General features: G+C 42.4%; 1 protein-coding gene across 3 annotated transcripts; it reads left to right on the forward strand.

Annotated features, from left to right (window-relative positions):
• Positions 1–17,100, forward strand: LOC106572223 (histone-lysine N-methyltransferase SUV39H1). 3 transcript variants are annotated; one of them, XM_014146215.3, is made up of 6 exons: positions 4,400–4,657; positions 5,555–5,729; positions 11,895–12,557; positions 13,249–13,395; positions 13,957–14,086; positions 15,122–17,100. In XM_014146215.3, the coding sequence occupies exons 2-6, from the start codon at positions 5,565–5,567 to the stop codon at positions 15,253–15,255; spliced, it is 1,239 nt and encodes a 412-aa protein (XP_014001690.1). In that variant the 5' UTR covers positions 4,400–4,657; positions 5,555–5,564; the 3' UTR covers positions 15,256–17,100. The 3 variants fall into 3 exon arrangements, 2 of the variants coding, with proteins under 2 accessions (XP_014001690.1, XP_014001689.3); XM_014146214.3 differs by having other exon boundaries at positions 4,403–4,657; positions 5,584–5,729; XR_014380664.1 differs by lacking the exons at positions 13,249–13,395; positions 13,957–14,086; positions 15,122–17,100 and adding exons at positions 1–184; positions 302–388 and having other exon boundaries at positions 701–4,657; positions 5,584–5,729; positions 11,895–12,037.
• Positions 17,101–19,354: the final 2,254 nt, after the last annotated feature.

Here is a 19,354-nt window from a genome sequence, read left to right on the forward strand (position 1 = left end):
AGTTGACACATTCCAGAGTGGACTTGGCTCCCTACCTGTCGGTTTACCTGTGTTTAGGCAATCATTACTCACTGCTATCGGAAAGGAATCGTTCAGACGATGCCACCTCAACACGGAACTGACAAGACACTCACCAAGTGTCCGCCTTCGGAGAACAGAAAAACAATCAGTCTTTCTATAGGAGGTCAGTTAGTTTCAATGTAATTGTCCCTCATAAAATGTGACAGATATCTGGTTTTATAGAAAGCCTACTCTAGATTCTGTTCTATTCATAAGTCTGGCGTTTGATGTTTGTTGGTAGTAGGAACTGTACTCCCAGAGAAGATGAGAGGAGACAACTGCAGCTGGTTAGGAGCAGAGATCCCACTGTCATGGGAGTTGTTCAGTGGTAAGACCAGCATTTATGCATTCACACAAACCATATGGGTTATGTTATTGACAGGCCAGAGATTATTTTTGTTCATTGGATCTGACACACAGGTTCTGTGTGATAGCTCTGTGCTTGAAAGCACCAGAAAGTGAAAAAATGCCCAAAACTACACAATGCTTTTTTTAATGCTTTGTCTATCTGCAATATTAGTGTTTGCTGTCTTATATTCTGAATGGTAACTTAGTCATCCTCTGCTACACCAGCCCTTCTAGTCTGTGTTGTATATGATCTGTCCCACCACTAGTCCATGTATTGTGTGTTTGTCCTCAGTGGTCAAGGATGAGCTTTGGTTGTTTATCATTCCTGCCGGTTTTGCTGTGATCATTCTGGCCCTGTTCCTAGAAGAGGTGGGCTTCTTCTTGCGTCACGTGCCCTCCTCCAGACGCCGGTGCCTCTACCTGTGGATACTGGGCATGTACCCGCTAAAGGGACACCTCCTTTTTGCCACACATTTAAAAGAAATTCAGATAAGTATTTGTAAATGTTGTCCAACTTCACTCATTCTCTTTCGGTCAGGTCTTTGGCTTAACCTCCATCATTGCGCTGTATGTTCCTCGCTCCTCCTCACTTTGTAATTTCATAGCTTCTCTGTAAGTATCGAGTACAACCAATTTTTCACCATCACTATGTTTGCGTACGAACTTAAAGTTGACGGAAACATTATTCACATCATTCTGTGCTAAAACCTCCAGTAAAACGAACTAGCTCTTCGTCTGTCCTTTTCTCTCAAGGTACCACTCAATCACTCTGTTAAAGTTTATGAGGCTCATCAGACTTCTTTGGGGGAAAGGCCCGCATGCTGGAGATCTTAGCTGGACAGCACAACGGCAGGAGATGGTAGGCCTACATGGGATCAGACGCAGTAGCCTTCAATGGTGCTTACTTTTTCATGTAGGCTATAATAGTCATGAACATTTGGTTAAGTCATAAAATGTGTATGAACCCTTAACATTGAATAATCAGAGGTCTCTATAGCATAATGTAATTTGCAAATGTTGGTGAACAGTCTAGACAGACAGACTTGGAAAAAGACAGCTCTTGCACTACTTTCATCCTAAATCAAGCACTGCTTTGGCTACAAACTGAAATGGTCCACCCACACAAAGTGTGGTGAAGAAGGTGCAACAGCGCCTCTTCAACCTCAGGAGGCTGAAGAAATTTGGCTTGTCACCTAAAACCCTCGCAGACTTCTACAGATGCACAATTGAGAGCGTCCTGTCGGGCTGTATCACCGCCTGGTACGGTAACTGCACCGCCCACAACCGCAGGGCTCTCCAAAGGGTTGTGCAACGCATCACCGGGGGCAAACTACCTGCCCTCCAGAACACCTACAGCACCTGATGTCACAGGAAGGCCAAAAAGATCAGAGGACAACAACCACCCGAGCCACTGCCTGTTAAACAGCCATCACTAACAGAGAGGCTGCTGCCTACATACAGACTTGAAATCATTGGCCATTTTAATAAATGGATCACTAGTCACTTTAATGTTTACATATATTGCATTACTCATCTCATATGTATTTTATACCTTCTATTGCATCTTGCCTAAGCCACTTGGTCATTGCTCATCCATATATTTATATATTCCTTTACTTAGATTTGTGTATATTAGATATATGATATATTAGCTAGCTTTTTCAAGCAGAAATTTGCTTCCTTCAACACAAATTCAAAAAGGTTCTGGGACATTGTGAAGTCCATGGATAATAACACCTCCTCCCAACTGCCCACTGCACTGAGGATAGGAAACTCTATCACCACCGATAAACCCACTATAATTGAGAATTTCAATAAGCATTTTTCTACGGCTGGCCAAGCTTTCCACCTGGCTACCCCTACCGCAGTCAACAGCACTGCACCCCCCACAGCTACTCGCCCAAGCCTTCCCCATTTCTCCTTCTCCCAAATCCATTCAGCTGATGTTCTGAAAGGGCTGCAAAATCTGGACCCCTACAAATCAGCCGGGCTAGACAATCTGGACCCTTTATAAAATGATCTGACGAAATTATTGCAACCCCTATTACTAGCCTGTTCAACCTCTCTTTCGTGTCATCTGAGATTCCCATAGATTGGAAAGCAGCTGCTGTCATCCCCCTCTTCAAAGGAGGGGACACTGTTGACCCAAATTGCTATAGACCTATATCCATCCTACCCTGCCTTTCTAAGGTCTTCGAAAGCCAAGTCAACAAACAGATTACCGATCATTTCGAATCCCACCGCACCTTCTCCGCTATGCAATCTGGTTTTAGAGCTGGTCATGGGTGCACCTCAGCCACGCTCAAGGTCCTAAACGATATCGTAACCGCCATCGATAAGAAACAATACTGTGCTGCCGTATTCATTGACCTGGCCAAAGCTTTCGACTCTGTCAATCACCACATCCTCATCGGCAGACTCAATAGCCTTGGTTTCTCAAATGATTGCATCGCCTGGTTCACCAACTACTTCTCTGATAGAGTTCAGTGTGTCAAATCGGAGGGCCTGTTGTCTGGACCTCTGGCAGTCTCTATGGGGGTGCCACAGGGTTCAATTCTTGGGCCAACTCTTTTCTCTGTATACATCAATGATGTCGCTCTTGTTGCTGGTGAGTCTCTGATCCACTTCTACGCAGATGACACCATTCTGTATACTTCTGGCCCTTCTTTGGACACTGTGTTAACAACCCTCCAGACGAGCTTCAATGCCATACAACTCTCCTTCCGTGGCCTCCAACTGCTCCTAAATACAAGTAAAACTAAATGCATGCTCTTCAACCGATCGCTGCCTGCACCTGCCCGCCTGTCCAGCATCACTACTCTGGACGGTTCTGACTTAGAATATGTGGACAACTACAAATACCTAGGTGTCTGGTTAGACTGTAAACTCTCCTTCCAGACTCGCATCAAACATCTCCAATCCAAAGTTAAATCTAGAATTGGCTTCCTATTTCGCAATAAAGCATCCTTCACTCATGCTGCCAAACATACCCTCGTAAAACTGACCATCCTACCGATCCTCGACTTCGGCGATGTCATTTACAAAATAGCCTCCAATACCCTACTCAATAAACTGGATGCAGTCTATCACAGTGCCATCCATTCTGTCACCAAAGCCCCATATAGTACCCACCACTGCAACCTGTACGCTCTCGTTGGCTGGCCCTCTCTTCATACTCGTCGCCAAACCCATTGGCTCCAGGTCATCTACAAGACCCTGCTAGGTAAAGTTCCCCCTTATCTCAGCTCGCTGGTCACCCCCAAAGCCAATTCCTCCTTTGGTCGTCTCTCCTTCCAGTTCTCTGCTGCCAATGACTGGAACGAACTACAAAAATCTCTGAAACTGGAAACACTTATCTCCCTCACTAGCTTTAAGTACCAGCTGTCAGAGCAGCTCACAGATCACTGCACCTGTACATAGCCCATCTATAATTTAGCCCAAACAACTACCTCTTCCCCTACTGTATTTATTTAATTTATTTTGCTCCTTTGCACCCCATTATTTATTTCTACTTTACACTTTCTTCCACTACAAATCTGCTATATTGTATTTACTTTGCCACCATGGCCTTTTTTGCCTTTACTTCCCTTATCTCACCTCATTTGCTCACATTGTATATAGACTTATTTTTCTACTGTATTATTGACTGTATGTTTGTTTTACTCCATGTGTAACTCTGTTGTATGTGTCGAACTGCTTTGCTTTATCTTGGCCAGGTCGCAATTGTAAATGAGAACTTGTTCTCAACTTGCCTACCTGGTTAAATAAAGGTGAAATAAAAAATTGTTGTGGAATTGTTAGATTACTTGTTATATTGCTGCACTGTCAGAAACTCGAAGCACAAGCATTTCACTCGCAATTACATCTGCTAACAAGGTGTACATGACCAATATAATTTTGATTTTATTTAACTCCCATGCATGTAGTGGAGCCAATTTTGAAATGGTGTCTACTGCACCCTCTAGTGTTACATTTCAAATGATTGAATTAATAAATAAGGATATGTTTCCCCCCCAATATTCGCTGAACATTAGTGAGAATGTGTATTATTTTTCCATACCTCGCAAAAGGATTATATATTTGTAAAGTTTTGCAGTCGCAGAGCTTTTTGTGCTCCAATAGAAATACCGCTAGAATATGCTGCATCCAATCAACAGCATAGAACAGCTGCTTCCTCGAAAGTATTTTCCCCCAATCGAAGGATTGTTCAATTTTGGCGGCGCAGTAAACATGGCGGAAGAGTTGGAAGGTAAGGAGAGTGGGAAGTTAATACGTATATATATGTTTGTGTTTTTGGCATATTGTGGCTGTTTGAAATTAAACTCGTACACTTAATTCCGCGACCTTTATCACACGCTTGTCGTAGAATACCTGGCCAGGTTAAAGCAAGAACGATGAGTAGGCAGTTATATCTGCGCATGTGGATTGTGTGGTATTTTTTTTAAATACTAACAGCTTGTAGTTGATACCGTTAACTTTTAAAAAGCCAAACGAATGCATGCGGATATGGAGTAACTACTAGCTAACTAAAGTAGCCCAAGAACTAGCTAGTCAGCAAGCTGCGTGTCATTAGGACGCGTCAATTTTATGAAATTTCGCGTGGTTTTCTGACAACCCTACTTGCAAACATAATTTAGCGCGCCAAAACACAGACCGTATTCTGTTGAACCAGTTTATGAAACCAGAGGCGCAACATCGCGAAACAGACCAAGTAGACCAGGCTGGGGTTTGAGAAGTGAAGAATTCTTCCTTAGTTGTTCATTGTCTCAATCTAAAGACACAACCTGGATTCGAATGAATGTCTTAAGTAGTTGAACATTTTATTAATCCAATCTCGTGACATTGACACGCTTTCATTTTCGTCAAAAACGACTACATCGAAGGCGTGCCTCTGATTTGACGTCTTGCGCATGCGCCGTTCGGCATGAAACAACCGTTAGACCCGGTGACGTGTTTCTGCGCATGAGCTTAACTAGCCAACTTCGCCATGACATCGCCTACAAGCGATATCAGGGATTTCTATTGGATGAGCAGTTTCTGCCTGTCTTCAAACTGTCTTTTTTGTAGAACTGTCTGGCAGTGTCTGCAATTACAAATAAGAATACTCAAGCTGAATATATTTTTTTCTCGTTTATTTGTAACTTAGCTAGCTAAACATGGTGGCTACAATTGCAGGTTGTAGCGTATCCTGCAAGCTGTCTTTGGACGATCTGCAGGCAGTCTGCCGCCAGGAAAGGCTCCATTGTAAACAGCTACGGGTGAACAAGCATAACATCGATGACTATGAGGTTGAGTACCTCTGTGACTACAAGAAGTCTAAGGTGAGTGAATTCATTCTCTAAGGGACTATGAAGGCTGAGGCAAGTCCTAGAGTTATCTCAAGAATTGCAACCTTCAGTTGGTGATTCCTTTTAACTTTTGGTTTTTTAAAGCCACAGTCCATAAAGCAGTCCATGGAAACAGATCATCAGTCAGAATTTACAGCTAGAGATATGTGATCATATAATGATGTAGTTTAATAGGATCTCTATTAGTGATGGGGGAAAAAATCGATAGTTACAAATCAGGATATTTTTGATGATATATCATTTTGAAAACATTGCAATATTATTTCTGAGCTAGTTGGCTGTACCTGCACCAAAACACCAGTATTTTTCCTTAATATCTTGTTCTCAATCTTTTTAAATAGGAAGTAAGTTTGTTTTCAACACTTATTGCCATGACTGATCCAAACTCGTTTTATCATGTCTCTCTCTTGTCCCTCTGCAGCAGACATATGGTGATTAATATGTTTGGAACGTTGTGTCGCAATAAAATAAAAATATCGAATCGCAATACATATTGACTCGGCACCTAAGTATTGTGATAATATTGTATTGAGAGTTCCATGGCAATTCCCAGCCCTAATCTGTGTTTGTGTGTGGCCAACTGTTAGCCCATTCATAGACGGTAGCCTAATACTAAACATACACCGTCTATTAACATATCTGCAGTCCGGGGGATATTCCCAGATGCTGTCCCGACGCTCTGTCTACTAATTACTATTCACCTTTTAACATGGCCCACCACACGGTTATATTTCCAACAGGCGACCACCTGTTCTAATTAGCTATCTAGGGTCTCTGAACACCTGGGTGTAATGGAAGAAGGATGCCAGAAAGTGATGTCCTGTTGGCTGCAACTGTGTTAAAACAGTGTACAATATGTATATATTTTATAAACTATTTTGATGTGTTATGAAAGTAGAGGGCTTTATGGTTCTAGAACATTATCGCAATTGAGAATAGATTCACATTTAGATGGAGTACTTAGCTGTTTTGGCTGCCAGACCCAGTTTACCTTTGAACATAACATATAAAGGTCCTTGGACATTAAAGGAGTCAGTTAGTCAACACTCCTTAACAGTACATCTTGGGCTAACCAACTGTTAGCAACTTGGGGAACTGTATATGCAAAAAGCACTTTCAGACCTGCCAAGATGCACGAATTTTGCGTACCAACTACGAAATTCTCTGTCCATGTACGCAGGTACAAGATCTGAGTTAAAAGTGCGCAGAAATGAATAGGGCCTGATTTTTATTTTTTAACATTTTAATAAAAAATAAATCCACTGAGTAAATCTAACATCCCGATTCGCGAGCTGCAACACACAGACATTTATGGAGTTTGTGTCAACAGACATGGAGATTAATACATCATTATTGGACGTAGCTACCCCGTGTCTGCCCCTCCTCCTGTTTGTTGTGATGCTGAGTTTGACGACTGTCAGCTGTACGTAAACACAACGCCAAATCCCTTTTCGACTCCGTGTGTTGTGGAAAGGTAAACACTGATTGTTTAAAGCTAACGTTAGCGAACATAAGATGGACATTCATTGGGCTCTAAAGTACCAGCAGTTCACTCGCATTTGCTAGTGAAAGAAATGAAATGCAAATACGAAAAATAACTGGTCGCATTTGTGCGAGTGTGATTTACATTTAATTCTGCGTCCCATTAATTGTATTTTCCATGTAACGTTACGAGGACCTGATAGACTAACTGTAATTATGATCCACGTCACAAAAAGCATAAAAATCTAAATAAATATACAAATCTTGGCATTAAATGGAGTCGGGAGTTTAGAAGACTGTGCGATGAAGAATGAGTGATTGTCTGGTATTAGCTATAGAGGCAATGCTTCTAAAATGCCTTTGCACTAGATTTAAGATTTTATCAATTTAGAAAATCTGAAATGATGTGCGCTGCAAAGAAATACAATAGGCACCTTTTACATATGCTGAAACACCAGACTCTTCCAGCGAACAGCGACTTGAATCTCCAATTTGCTGCTTGGGTCTGGTACTCTAAAAAGTTGGACAGGGTTGGCAGGTCTGCTCTTTTATAAAATATGAACGTATATACAGTACCAGTCAAAAATGTGGACAGACATAGTCATTATAGGGTTTTCTTTATTTTTACTATTTTCTGCATTGTAGAATAATAGTGGACATCAAAACTATTAAGTAACGCATATGGAATCATGTAGTAACCAAAAAAGTGTTAAGCAAATCAAAATATATTTTATATTCTTCAAAGTAGCCACCCTTTGCCTTGATGACCGCTTTGCACACTCTTGGCATTCTCTCAACCACCTTCACATGGAATGCTTTCCAACAGGCTTGAAGGAGTTCCCACATATGCTGAGCACTTGTTGGCTGCTTTTCCTTCACTTTGCGGTCCAACTCATCCCAAACCATCTCAATTGGGTTAAGGTCGGGTGTTCTGATGCAGCACTCCATCACTCTTCTTCTTGGTCAAATAGCCCTTACACAGCCTGGAGGTGTGTTGGGTCGTTGTCCTGTTGAAAAACAAATGATAGTCCCACTGAGCGCAAACCAGATGGGATGGCGTATTGCTGCAGAATGCTGTTGTAGCCATTCTGTTTAAGGGTGCCTTGAATTCAAAATAAATCACTGACAGTGTCACCAGCCAAGCACCCCCACACCATCAAACCTCCTCCTCTATGCTTCACAGTGGGAACCACACATGCAGAGATCATCCGTTTACCTACTCTGCATCTCAAAAAGACACAGAGGTTGGAACCAAAAATCTCAAATTTGGACTCATCAGACCAAGGGACAGATTTCCACCGATCTAATGTCCATTACTCGTTTGTCTTGGCCCAAGCAAGTGTCTTCTTATTGGTCTCCTTTAGTAGTGGTTTCTTTGCAGCAATTCAACCATGAAGGCCTGATTCATGCAGTCTTCTCTGAACAGTTGATGTGTCTGTTTCTTGAACTCTGTGAAGCATTTATTTGGGCTGCAATCTGAGGTGCAGTTAACTATAGTGAACTTATCCTCTGCAGCAGTGGTAACTCTGGATCTTCCTTTCCTGTGGCGGTCCTCATGAGAGCCAGTTTCATCATAGTACTTGAGGGTTTTTGAGACTGCACTTGAAGAAACTTTCAAAGTTCTTGAAATGTTCCTGATTGACTGACCTTCATGTCTTAAAGTAATGATGGACTGTCATTTCTCATTGCTTATTTGAGCTGTTCTTGCCGTAATATGGACTTGATCTTTTACCAAATAGGGCTATCTTCTGTATACCACACCTACCTTGTCACAACACAACTGATTAGCTGAAACGCATTCAGAAGCAAAGAAATTCCCCAAATGAAATTTTAACAAGGCACACCTGTTAATTGAAATGCATTCCAGGTGACTACCTCAAGAAGCTGGTTGAGAGAATACATTTATACATTTTAGTCATTTAGCAGACGCTCTTATCCAGAGCGACTTACAGTAGAGTGCATACATTTTTATTACATTTTTACATACTAGCCCCCCGTGGGAATCGAACCCACAACCCTGGCGTTGCAAGCGCCATGCTCTACCAACTGAGCTACAGTTGGTAGATGTAACCTAACAAAATGAATGCCAAGAGTGTGCAAAGCTGTCATGTTTTGCATGTTTCGGTGGGGAAAAAATAAACTTTTTTTTGGGCCCTCACCAGTTTTCCGCCCTGCCCTTTTACTTTTTCCACATTTTGTTAGGTTACAGCCTTATTCTAAAATTGATAAAATAAAAAAAAGTCAATCTACACACAATACCCCATAATGCCAAAGAGAGAACACGTTTTTTGATTTTTTTTGCAAATGTATTAAAAACAAAATACATTATTTACGTAAGTTTACAGACCCTTTCCTATGTGACTCAAAATTGGGTATGCTCAGGTGCCTTCTGTTTCTATTGATCATCCTTGAGATGTTTCTACAACTTGATTGGGAGTCCACCTGTGGTAAATTCAATTAATTTGGACATGGTTTGGAAAGGCTCACAACTTTCTATTTAAGGTCTCACAGTTGACAGTGCATGTCAGAGCAAAAACCAAGCCATGAGGTTGAAGGAATTGTCTATAGAGCAGCACAGATCTGGGGAAGGGTACCAAAACATTTCTGCAGCATTGAAGGTCCCTAAGAACAGTGGCCTCATCATTCTTAAATGGAAGAAGTTTGGAACCACGAAGACGCTGCTCATTTTGGATGGGCGGCCAGCTCAGGGAAATCAGGGGAAAGTGACCTTGGTCAGCGAGGTAACCAAGAACCCAACGGTCACTCTGACAGAGCTTAAGAGTTAATCTGTTGAGATGGGAGAACCTTACAGAAGGACAACCAGCTCTGCAGCACTCCACCAATCAGATCTTTTATGGTAGAGTGGCCAGACGGAAGCCACTCATCAGTAAAAGGCATTTGACAGTTTGCTTGGAGTTTGCCAAAAGGCACCTAAAGGACTCTCAGACCATGAGATAAGATTTTCTGGTCTGATGAAACCAAGATTGAACTCTTTGGCCTGAATGCCAAGCGTCATGTCTGGAGGAAACCTGGCACCATCCCTGCGGTGAAGCATATTGGTGGCAGCATCATGCTGTGGGGATGTTTTTCAGCAGCAGGGATTAGGAGACTAGTCAGGATCGAGGGAAAGAGGAATGGAGAGAAGTACCCAGTGCCCGGACTTGAACCTGATCAAACACCTGAAAATAAACTCGGCAAAAAAATAAACGCCCCTTTTTCAGGACCCTGTCTCAAAGATAATTCATAAAAATCCAAAGAACCAAAATCCAAAGAACCATAAACAATTAATGAACATGCACCTGTGGAACAGTCATTAAGACACTGACAGCTTACAAACGGTAGGCAATTAGTCACAGTTATGAAAACGTAGGACACTAAAGAGGCCTTTCTACTGACTCTGAAAAACACCAAAAGAAAGATGCCCAGGGTCCCTGCTCATCTGTGTGAATGTGCCTTAGGCATGCTGCAATGAGGCATTAGGACTGCAGATGTGGCCAGGGCAATAAATTGCAATGTCCGTACTGTGAGACGCATAAGACAGCGCTACAGGGAGACAGGACGGACAGCTGATCGTCCTCGCAGTGGCAGACCACGTGTAACAACACCTGCACAGGATCGGAACCTCACACCTGCAGGAAAGGTACAGGATGGCAACAACGTCACCTATGGGCACAAACCCACCGTCGCTGGACCAGACAGGACTGGCAAAAAGTGCTCTTCGCTGATGATTCGTGGTTTTGTCTCACCGGTGGTGATGGTCGGATTTGCGTTTCTTGTCAAAGGAATGAGCGATACACCAAGGCCTGTACTCTTGAGCGGGATCGATTTGGAGGTGGAGGGTCCGTCATGGTCTGGGGCAGTGTCACAGCATCATTGGACTGAGCTTGTCATTGCAGGCAATCTCAATGCTGTGCGTTACAGGGAAGACATCCTCCCTCATGTGGTACCCTTCCTGCAGGCTCATCCTGACGTGACCCACCACCATGACAATGCCACCAGCCATACTGCTCGTTCTGTGCGTGATTCCCTGCAAGACAGGAATGTCAGTGTTCTGCCATGGCCAGCGAAGAGCCCGGATCTCAATCCCATTGAGCACGTCTGGGAACTGTTGGATCGGAGGGTGGGGGCTGACTTTACACATGTTAAGTTTGCTCAAAATAAACACAGTTGACAGTGAGAGGATGTTTCTTTTTTTGCTAAGTTTAGCTCTGCAGCAACACTCCCCATCAAACCTGACAGGGCTTGAGAGGATCTGCAGAGAAGAATGGGAGAAACTTCCCAAATACAGGTGTGCCAGGCTTGTAGCGTCATACCCAAGAAGACTCGAGGCTGTAATCGCTGCCAAAGGTGTTTCAACAAAGTACTGAGTAAAGGGACTGAATACTTATGTAAATGTGATATTTCAGTTTTTTTATTTTATGAATTTGCAAACATTTCTCAATCTGGTTTTGCTTTGTCATTATGAGATATTGTGTGTAGATTGAGGAAAAAGACCAATTTCATTCATTTTAGAATAAGGCTGTAACATAACAATGTGGAGGAAGTCAAGTGGTCTGAATACTTTTAGAATGGACTATATGCGTGCATAATGTATAAAATGTTTAATATTTTGTGCCATAATATGCAACCCATGTCATGTCTCCTTTTGTGAATCAGGAGCAGGAGTTCTACCTGGTTAAATGGAAGGGCTACCCCGAGTCGAGCAACACCTGGGAGCCCCGCAAAAACCTAAAGTGCAGGAAGCTAATGACTCAGTTCCACGAGGACATGGAGTGTGAGCTGAGGCGGCAGAGGAGACGGACCACCTGCCCCAAGCGGCTGGACAAGGACGTGGCCTGGACCCTGGTGCAGAAAGCCAAGCTCCGCAAGAGGCTCCAGTGCTGGGAAGCCGACCTGAACAAGACTCGTAACCACCCGGGCCGCATCTTTGTCCTGAACGAGGTGGACCTGGATGGCCCGCCCAGGGACTTCACCTACATCACTAATTATAAGGTGGGTGAGGGCATCGTGCTCAACGAGATGGCCGTGGGCTGTGAGTGTAAGGACTGCTTTAGTGATCCGGTCGGCGGCTGCTGCCCCGGGGCCTCCCTCCACCGCCTGGCCTACACTGACAAGGGCCAGGTGCGAGTGCGGGCCGGGGAGCCCATCTACGAGTGTAACGCCCGCTGCAGCTGCGGGCCTGACTGCTCCAACCGCTTGGTCCAGAAGGGCATTCAGTTCGACCTGTGCATCTTCAAAACTGGGAACGGCCGAGGCTGGGGCGTGCGTGCACTACAGCACATTAAAAAAAACACCTTTGTCATGGAGTACGTTGGAGAGGTAAGTAGTATAAAGTATTGGCCAATATTTGGGGTAAAAAGTATTGGCCGATCATGTCCGCTGCGTTTACCGGAATTAGCTATTCTGTCACGAAGCGAATGTTAAAATTGGATTAAAGTGTGAGGCATGCCTCCCTAGGGAAGCACCAGAGTTGAATATATTTTTAAGGTTATTTTTACATTTGTCATTTAAAATAAGTTTTGATGGCTACATTAAAAAAATATATATATAATAATTGATCCCAGCTTTCCAGTGCTACAATGTTTATTTCTCAACTCCTAAAATTACACTTGTGGCACCGTAAAAAAAATAGGTTTGGAGCATGCTTTAGGTGTAACGGCGCAACAGATGTCTTAAAGGGGCAATGACATGCCTTGTAATAGAATGTAAAAGAAATCAGATTGCTTGCTACTATAAATAATGAATTGGAGTGGCCAAAAATAGTGGTTCTCGAACAGATTCATTACAACTATTTACAACTGAAAAATAAATAGTTGCAATGGGGGGGTGTTGTCTTGATGTTCTCTGAAGGGTGGCCCACAGTCTCAGATGCCTGGATTTGAGTAATGGACAAAGGACATTAGACAAATATTTGTCTGAGTCTGCTTTTTTAACGGAAGCTTACTTTAACTTTCCATTCAGGGTGTTTGTGAGCAGTTGCTAAAGTGGTGTGTTCATCTGCCTCCGTCAGATCATCACATCGGATGAGGCGGAGAAGAGAGGACACCTGTACGACCGGCAAGGCGCCACCTACCTGTTTGACCTGGACTACGTGGAGGATGTTTATACGGTGGATGCCGCTAACCATGGCAACATCTCCCACTTTGTCAACCACAGTGTGAGTGGTACATTATCATACGGGTTAACCTTTCAAAAAACATACCTGCAGAATAGCCAAAGCACAATGTCGTAACTTTCGGTAGTAGTATATTTTGGTATTCTATGCGCAAGTGAAAGCAGACGCATCGTAGACACAGCAGAATAGAAGCCGTTCAAAATGCCACTTGAGTTCCCATGGACGTGTTCTTGTATTGCACTGTAATATGCTTTCGCATACGGAACAAGAAGTGCACCAAATTTTTCTAACTGAATAAGATTTATAGTGAAAAAAGATTTTTTTTTCTCCCAATGAAAATGATAATATAATTGTGTTTTTTGTGAAATGTATTATAAGCGTTCGGCTATTCTGAAATATAGCATTGATTGCTGTAGATATGCTTTGACCTTAAAGGCCCAGTGCAGTAAAAAAATGGGCATTTCTACCTTTTTTTATTGAAAACAATCACAGTGAGCTACTTAATTGTTACCCAGAATAGATTTGATATTGAGATAAAAACTGCTACATTGGACCTTTTTTTTAAATAGCTTACTTTTAAGTTGTCTTGTCTCTGTTTTGCAGTGCAACCCCAACCTGCAAGTATACAATGTGTTTATAGACAACCTGGATCAGAGGCTCCCGAGGATAGCATTATTTTCAACACGCTCCATCAGGGCAGGAGAAGAGCTCACTTTTGACTACAAGATGCAAAGTAAGTGTGATGTTCCACTGCCTAATATGACCCCAACGTGACATTTTAAACTTTAAAGGGATACTGGGAGATATTGGCAATCAAGCTGTTTTTCTTCTTACCCAGAGTCGGATGAACTCCTGGATACCGTATTTTTTGTCTCTGCTAGCGTATGCTAGCGTGTGTACTTTGAAGTCATTGCGCTAACGCTAGTTTGCATTGGCTCAAGAAACCAGCTCTAACTTTCTTCATACTACACTGAAAGACCTATAAATGGTATCCACGAGTTAATTTGACTGGGTAAGTGGAAAAAACAGAATCCTGCAGTATCCCTTTAAAGGCAGATAATACAGCTGCTGTTACTAATAGTGACTAACAGTTGATATCAACTGAAAGTCACTTGATTTTCAACAGTTGATCACCATGTGGGTGTTTCTTTCGGGCAGCAGGCCCACAGCGTGATAGGTAGTGAATTTATCAACCTCCGATACAGCACCGGCAGGAAGCTATTGTGAGCCTCAATTGTCAATCTTGCCTCAATATCGCTGGAGTCCAGCTTTCCCCAAAAAATTTGCATCGCTTTCTTTGCTTTGCACATTTCACCTGGCTCATTTAGGCATGACATTTTCCTTCCATTGAAAATGAATGGGCTCTGTCATTTTAGCATCACCCATTGCTGCAAGTAGACATTGCCATTAACTTACTAGCTACATTGACTAACTACATAGGTGGGTTTGGGCAATGGACACCAAATGTGTCAAATTACCTACTCAGTCCTTTCAGGGCTAGGTAGGCAAGTGCAATTGGGTAAACCCTCTTGTCTTTTTAGTAACACACCTTGAAATTGTATAATGCAATGTTATCAGTAAGCACTGGAAATTTCAACGTTAAACTTTGTTTTGCTTTTTAGTGTTTGATGCTTGGCCAATACTGCTTTTCATATTTGGCTTGTTAAACAGTTTGACAATTATGTGGTGCAGGTGAGATAACCATAACACGTTTCTCAGTTGTGTTGGCTATCTTTGCTGAATTTGGCTCTTGACATTGTCGTTGCAGTTGACCCAGTTGATGCAGAGAGCACAAGGATGGACTCCAATTTCAGTTTAGCGGGACTCCCAAGCTCTCCCAAAAAGCGCATTCGGGTGGAGTGCAGGTGTGGATCTGACACATGTCGAAAGTATCTCTTCTGATATAGATTGGCAACGGAACATCACAGCTACAACAGACACATCATATATTTTGGGGAATTCTGAAAGTTGTACAGCGTTTACATGAATTTTTATTTGTCTTTTTATTTTACTTTCATTAACTTTCAAGCCACATTGGCGCATGGGTGATATCAAAACTGATATGGTGATTTCTTTTTTATGTCCCCAAACATATCTAGTATCTTGGTTGACGATTTTAGTGAAACAATTAACAATATGATCTACATCCACAAATCTTTTTTTTTTTTTTTTTTTCTTCAGAGATTCTACACTGCGTATACAAAACATTAACAACACCTGCTCTTTCCATGACATAGACTGACCTGGTGAAAGCTATGATCCCTTATTCATGTCAATTGTTAAATCCACTGCAATCAGTGTAGATGAAGGGGAGGAGACGGGTTAAAGAAATACTTTTTTAAGCCTTGAGACAATTGAGATGTGTTTGTGTGCCATTGAGGATGAATGGGCAGGACAAAAGATTTAAGTGCCTTTGAACGGGGTATGGTAGTAGGTGCCAGCGTTTCATGTGCAACAGTTTCCTCTGTATATCAAGAATGGTCCACCACCCAAAGGACATCCAGCCAACTTGACACAACTGTGGGAAGCAATGGAGTCAACATGGGCCAGCATCCCTGTGGAACGTGTTCGACATCTTGTAGAGTCCCTGCCCTGACGAATTGAGGGGTGCAACTCAATATTAGAAATGTTCTTAATGTTTTCACTCAGTGTATATCTGTAGTGCATTGTTGTCAGTTTGACAATTTTTTTCAATGTTTGAGAATTCAAAAGTTTGTAGGCTGTGTACACAGGCAGACAACTTCTGATATTTTCCCACTTATTGGTCTTTTGGCCAATCGGGTCAGCTCTTTTGACGACAATTGGGCGAAAGGTCAGAATTAGACTGCCTGTGTAAAAGCAGCCATTGAGCTTCAAGCCTTGTTGGTGGAAAATAATGTAATTAATAGGTGTATTTTCACTTTTATACTGATATGCTTTCAATTGCACTTACAATTACCGGTAAGTGCAATTCTTTCACACTTCTTGCAAGTAGTGGTGTATATTCTTGTCTTAAAATAAGGTATGAATTAGTTTACCCCCAAACTGTCCCGGTGCTTGTTGGTTTTCAATCAGCCTACTTTTTCTTATGTGAATGATTCCATTCTGACGCTCCCATTTTGTTGTCCTGCAATTCAGGGCAAGCAAGCAGTACCATGAAACCGCACTTCATGCTTTTAACCTATTTTTGTGTGAAGCAGATGGAAAATATCCTTTGTAGTTAGTCATTTTACTTTTCATGTAGTTCTGATAGCCAAAGTAAACAACACAGTTCTGTTTTTTCACATAACATTATTACATTGATAAAATGTAAAGGTTTGCAGCCAGCAAAAACAATGTAAGTAAACGTTTTAATCAGACGTATTGTTCTGGGAAAATGTAACAAATTTACCTGTACTACAATACATTTTAGTACAACCACAACACCACTAGATGGTGTAACTGCATTCCTATGACTTCAGATCAATGCATGATTTTACTGCCGATATCCAAGAACTGAAATGTACACTTTCCTTTTATACTTGTCCTGACATTATGGCTGCGTTTAAAAAAAAGTCCAATGCTGATATTTTTTCTCACTAATTGGTCTTTTGACCAATCAGATCAGCTATTTTGCCAATAATTGGGACAATTTTAGAATTTGGCTGCCTGTGGAAATGCAGCGTAAGTATTTGCAACAGCTCAAATGGCAAAAATATGACATGTCTCTTGGTAGACATTTAGACCGCAATACCTGTATTGTCTTTCAGTAAAGAGTAGTGCTTGTTACTCACTGTATGTTACCCACACACATGACACACACTGTCCTTGTCCCCTCCACTCTGCCTGTTCTCACCTCCCACTCTCTCAGATGAAATCACCAGGCCACAGCTGCCTCTGCTCTTGGCTCAAGGATATGTACTGGAGCTCTTTAGTCATGGCTGCATAGGCAGTAACTGGCATTAGTGAGCACAGCACATGCAATTTTACCAATACACACCATATTTTTTATTTATTGACATGTCTAGAGTTAGGAGGCTGCTCCCTGTTAGTATGATATTCCCTGATAGCTAACAATCTCAGTGCTCTGACACATTTGCTTTCCTTTGGAGGTCAGATAGTGTGATGGAGCACCAGAGCCTGGGGCAGCAGGGGACCCGTGGGTGGCAGCGCCAGGGTAGGTTAGATGTATGCTGAAACCCTTGAATTCGCTGGATTTATGGAGGATCAGCAGCGCTAAGCACAGGCAAAGAAACACGAGGCGAAGGAAATGGAGCATAAGCCAAAGCACCCAGATGGCCCTAGTGTGGAACGGCCATGTGTGAGAACAGGGATTTGATTATATGAATAAGCTGACTAGAGCGTTGTTTTCAGGTTGCTCATCAACAATGAAGAATGAGGATATACAGTAAAACACATTAATTCTCTGAACCATTAGAAAGCTATTCAAGTTTTTTATACTTTGGTCATATTGAAGTATGACGATTTCATCTACAGCATGTGGGATAGCATCAAATTAAAATACACTGAACAAATTTAAATGCCACGTGGAATAATTTCAAAGATTTTACTGTGTTACAGTTCATATAAGGAAATCAGTCAATTGAAATAAATTCATTAGGCCCTAATCTATAGATTTCACATGACTGTGAATACAAATATGCATCTGTTGGTCACAGATGCCTTAAAATAAAAAAGGTAGGTCTGTGGATCAGAAAACCAGTCAGTATCTGGTGTGACCACCATTTGCCTCATGTACATCTCCTTCACATAGAGTTGATCAGGGTGTTGATTGTGGCCCGTGGGATGTTGTCCCACTCTTCAATGGCTGTGCGAAATAGCTGGAGTTTGGTGGGAATTGGTACACGCTGTCGTACACGTCGATCCAGAGCATCCCAAACATGCTCAATGGGTGACATGTCTGGTGAGTATGCAGGCCATGTAAGAACTGGGACATTTTCCGCTTCCAGGAATTGTGTACAGATCCTTGCGACATGGGGCTATGCATTATCATGCTGAAACATGAGGTGATGGCGGTGGATTAATGACACGACTATGGGCTTCCGGATCTCGTCAAGGTATCTCTGTATTTAAATTTCCATCGCTAAAATGCAATTGTGTTCTTTGTCCGTAGCTTATGCCTGCCCATACCTTAACCCCACCGCCACCATGGGGCACTCTGTTCACAACTTTGACATCAGCAAAGCGCTCGCCCACATGATGCCATACACGCTGTCTGCCATCTGCCCAGTCAGCTGAAACCAGTATTCATCCGTGAAGAGCACACTTCTCCAGTGGCCATAAAAGGTGAACATTTTCCCACTGAAATCTGTTATGAGGCCGAACTGCAATCAGGTCATGACCCTGGTGAGGACGACGAGCACACAGATGAGCTTCCCTGAGACGGTTTCGTACAGTTTAGAAATTATTTAGTTGTGCAAACCCACAGTTTAATCAGCTGTCTGGATGGCTGGTCTCATACGATCCCGCAGTTGAAGAAGTCAGAGGTTGAGGTCCTGGGTTGGCGGGGTTACGCGTGGTCTGTGGTTCTGAGGCCAGTTGGACATACTGCCAAATTCTCTAAAATGACGGAGGTTGGCTTATGGTAGTCAAATTAACATTAAATTATCTGGCAAGAGCTCAGGTGGACATTCCTGCAGTCACCATGCCAATTGCACACTCCCTCAAAACTTGTGATGTAGGGGGGATGTAAACAAAATTGTGCAAAATCATTTGAGAGAAATAAGCTTTTTGTGTGTATGGAACACTTCTGGGATCTTTTATTTCAGCCCATGAAACCTAGGACCAACACTTTACATGTTGCTTTTTATATTTTTGTTCAGTATACATTTGTGGGGAAGCTTTGCAAGTTTGATGCTGAAAGTTAGTATAAAGGAAAGATGGCATCACAAGTTGAAACTTAATGTTACGATTCTGCAAGATGATCATGAGCCTCTTTTCAACCTTTCCACAAGTGAGCTAATCTGGGGCTTTGTAAACTCTTTGCAACTTGGTGACCTTATGAAGGTGGATAACAAGGCAT

Source organism: Salmo salar, chromosome 15, assembly GCF_965601325.2.
Source record: "Salmo salar chromosome 15, fSalSal1, whole genome shotgun sequence".
NCBI classification, from domain to species: domain Eukaryota; kingdom Metazoa; phylum Chordata; class Actinopteri; order Salmoniformes; family Salmonidae; genus Salmo; species Salmo salar.

Coding starts and splice junctions, on each gene's coding strand:
- LOC106572223 (XM_014146214.3), top strand. CDS start 4,546: ATGCTGCATCCAATCAACAGCATAGAACAGCTGCTTCCTCGAAAGTAT. Junction 5,730..11,894: donor GTGACTACAAGAAGTCTAAG/GTGAGTGAATTC, acceptor TTTGTGAATCAG/GAGCAGGAGTTCTACCTGGT. Junction 14,087..15,121: donor TTTTGACTACAAGATGCAAA/GTAAGTGTGATG, acceptor TTGTCGTTGCAG/TTGACCCAGTTGATGCAGAG.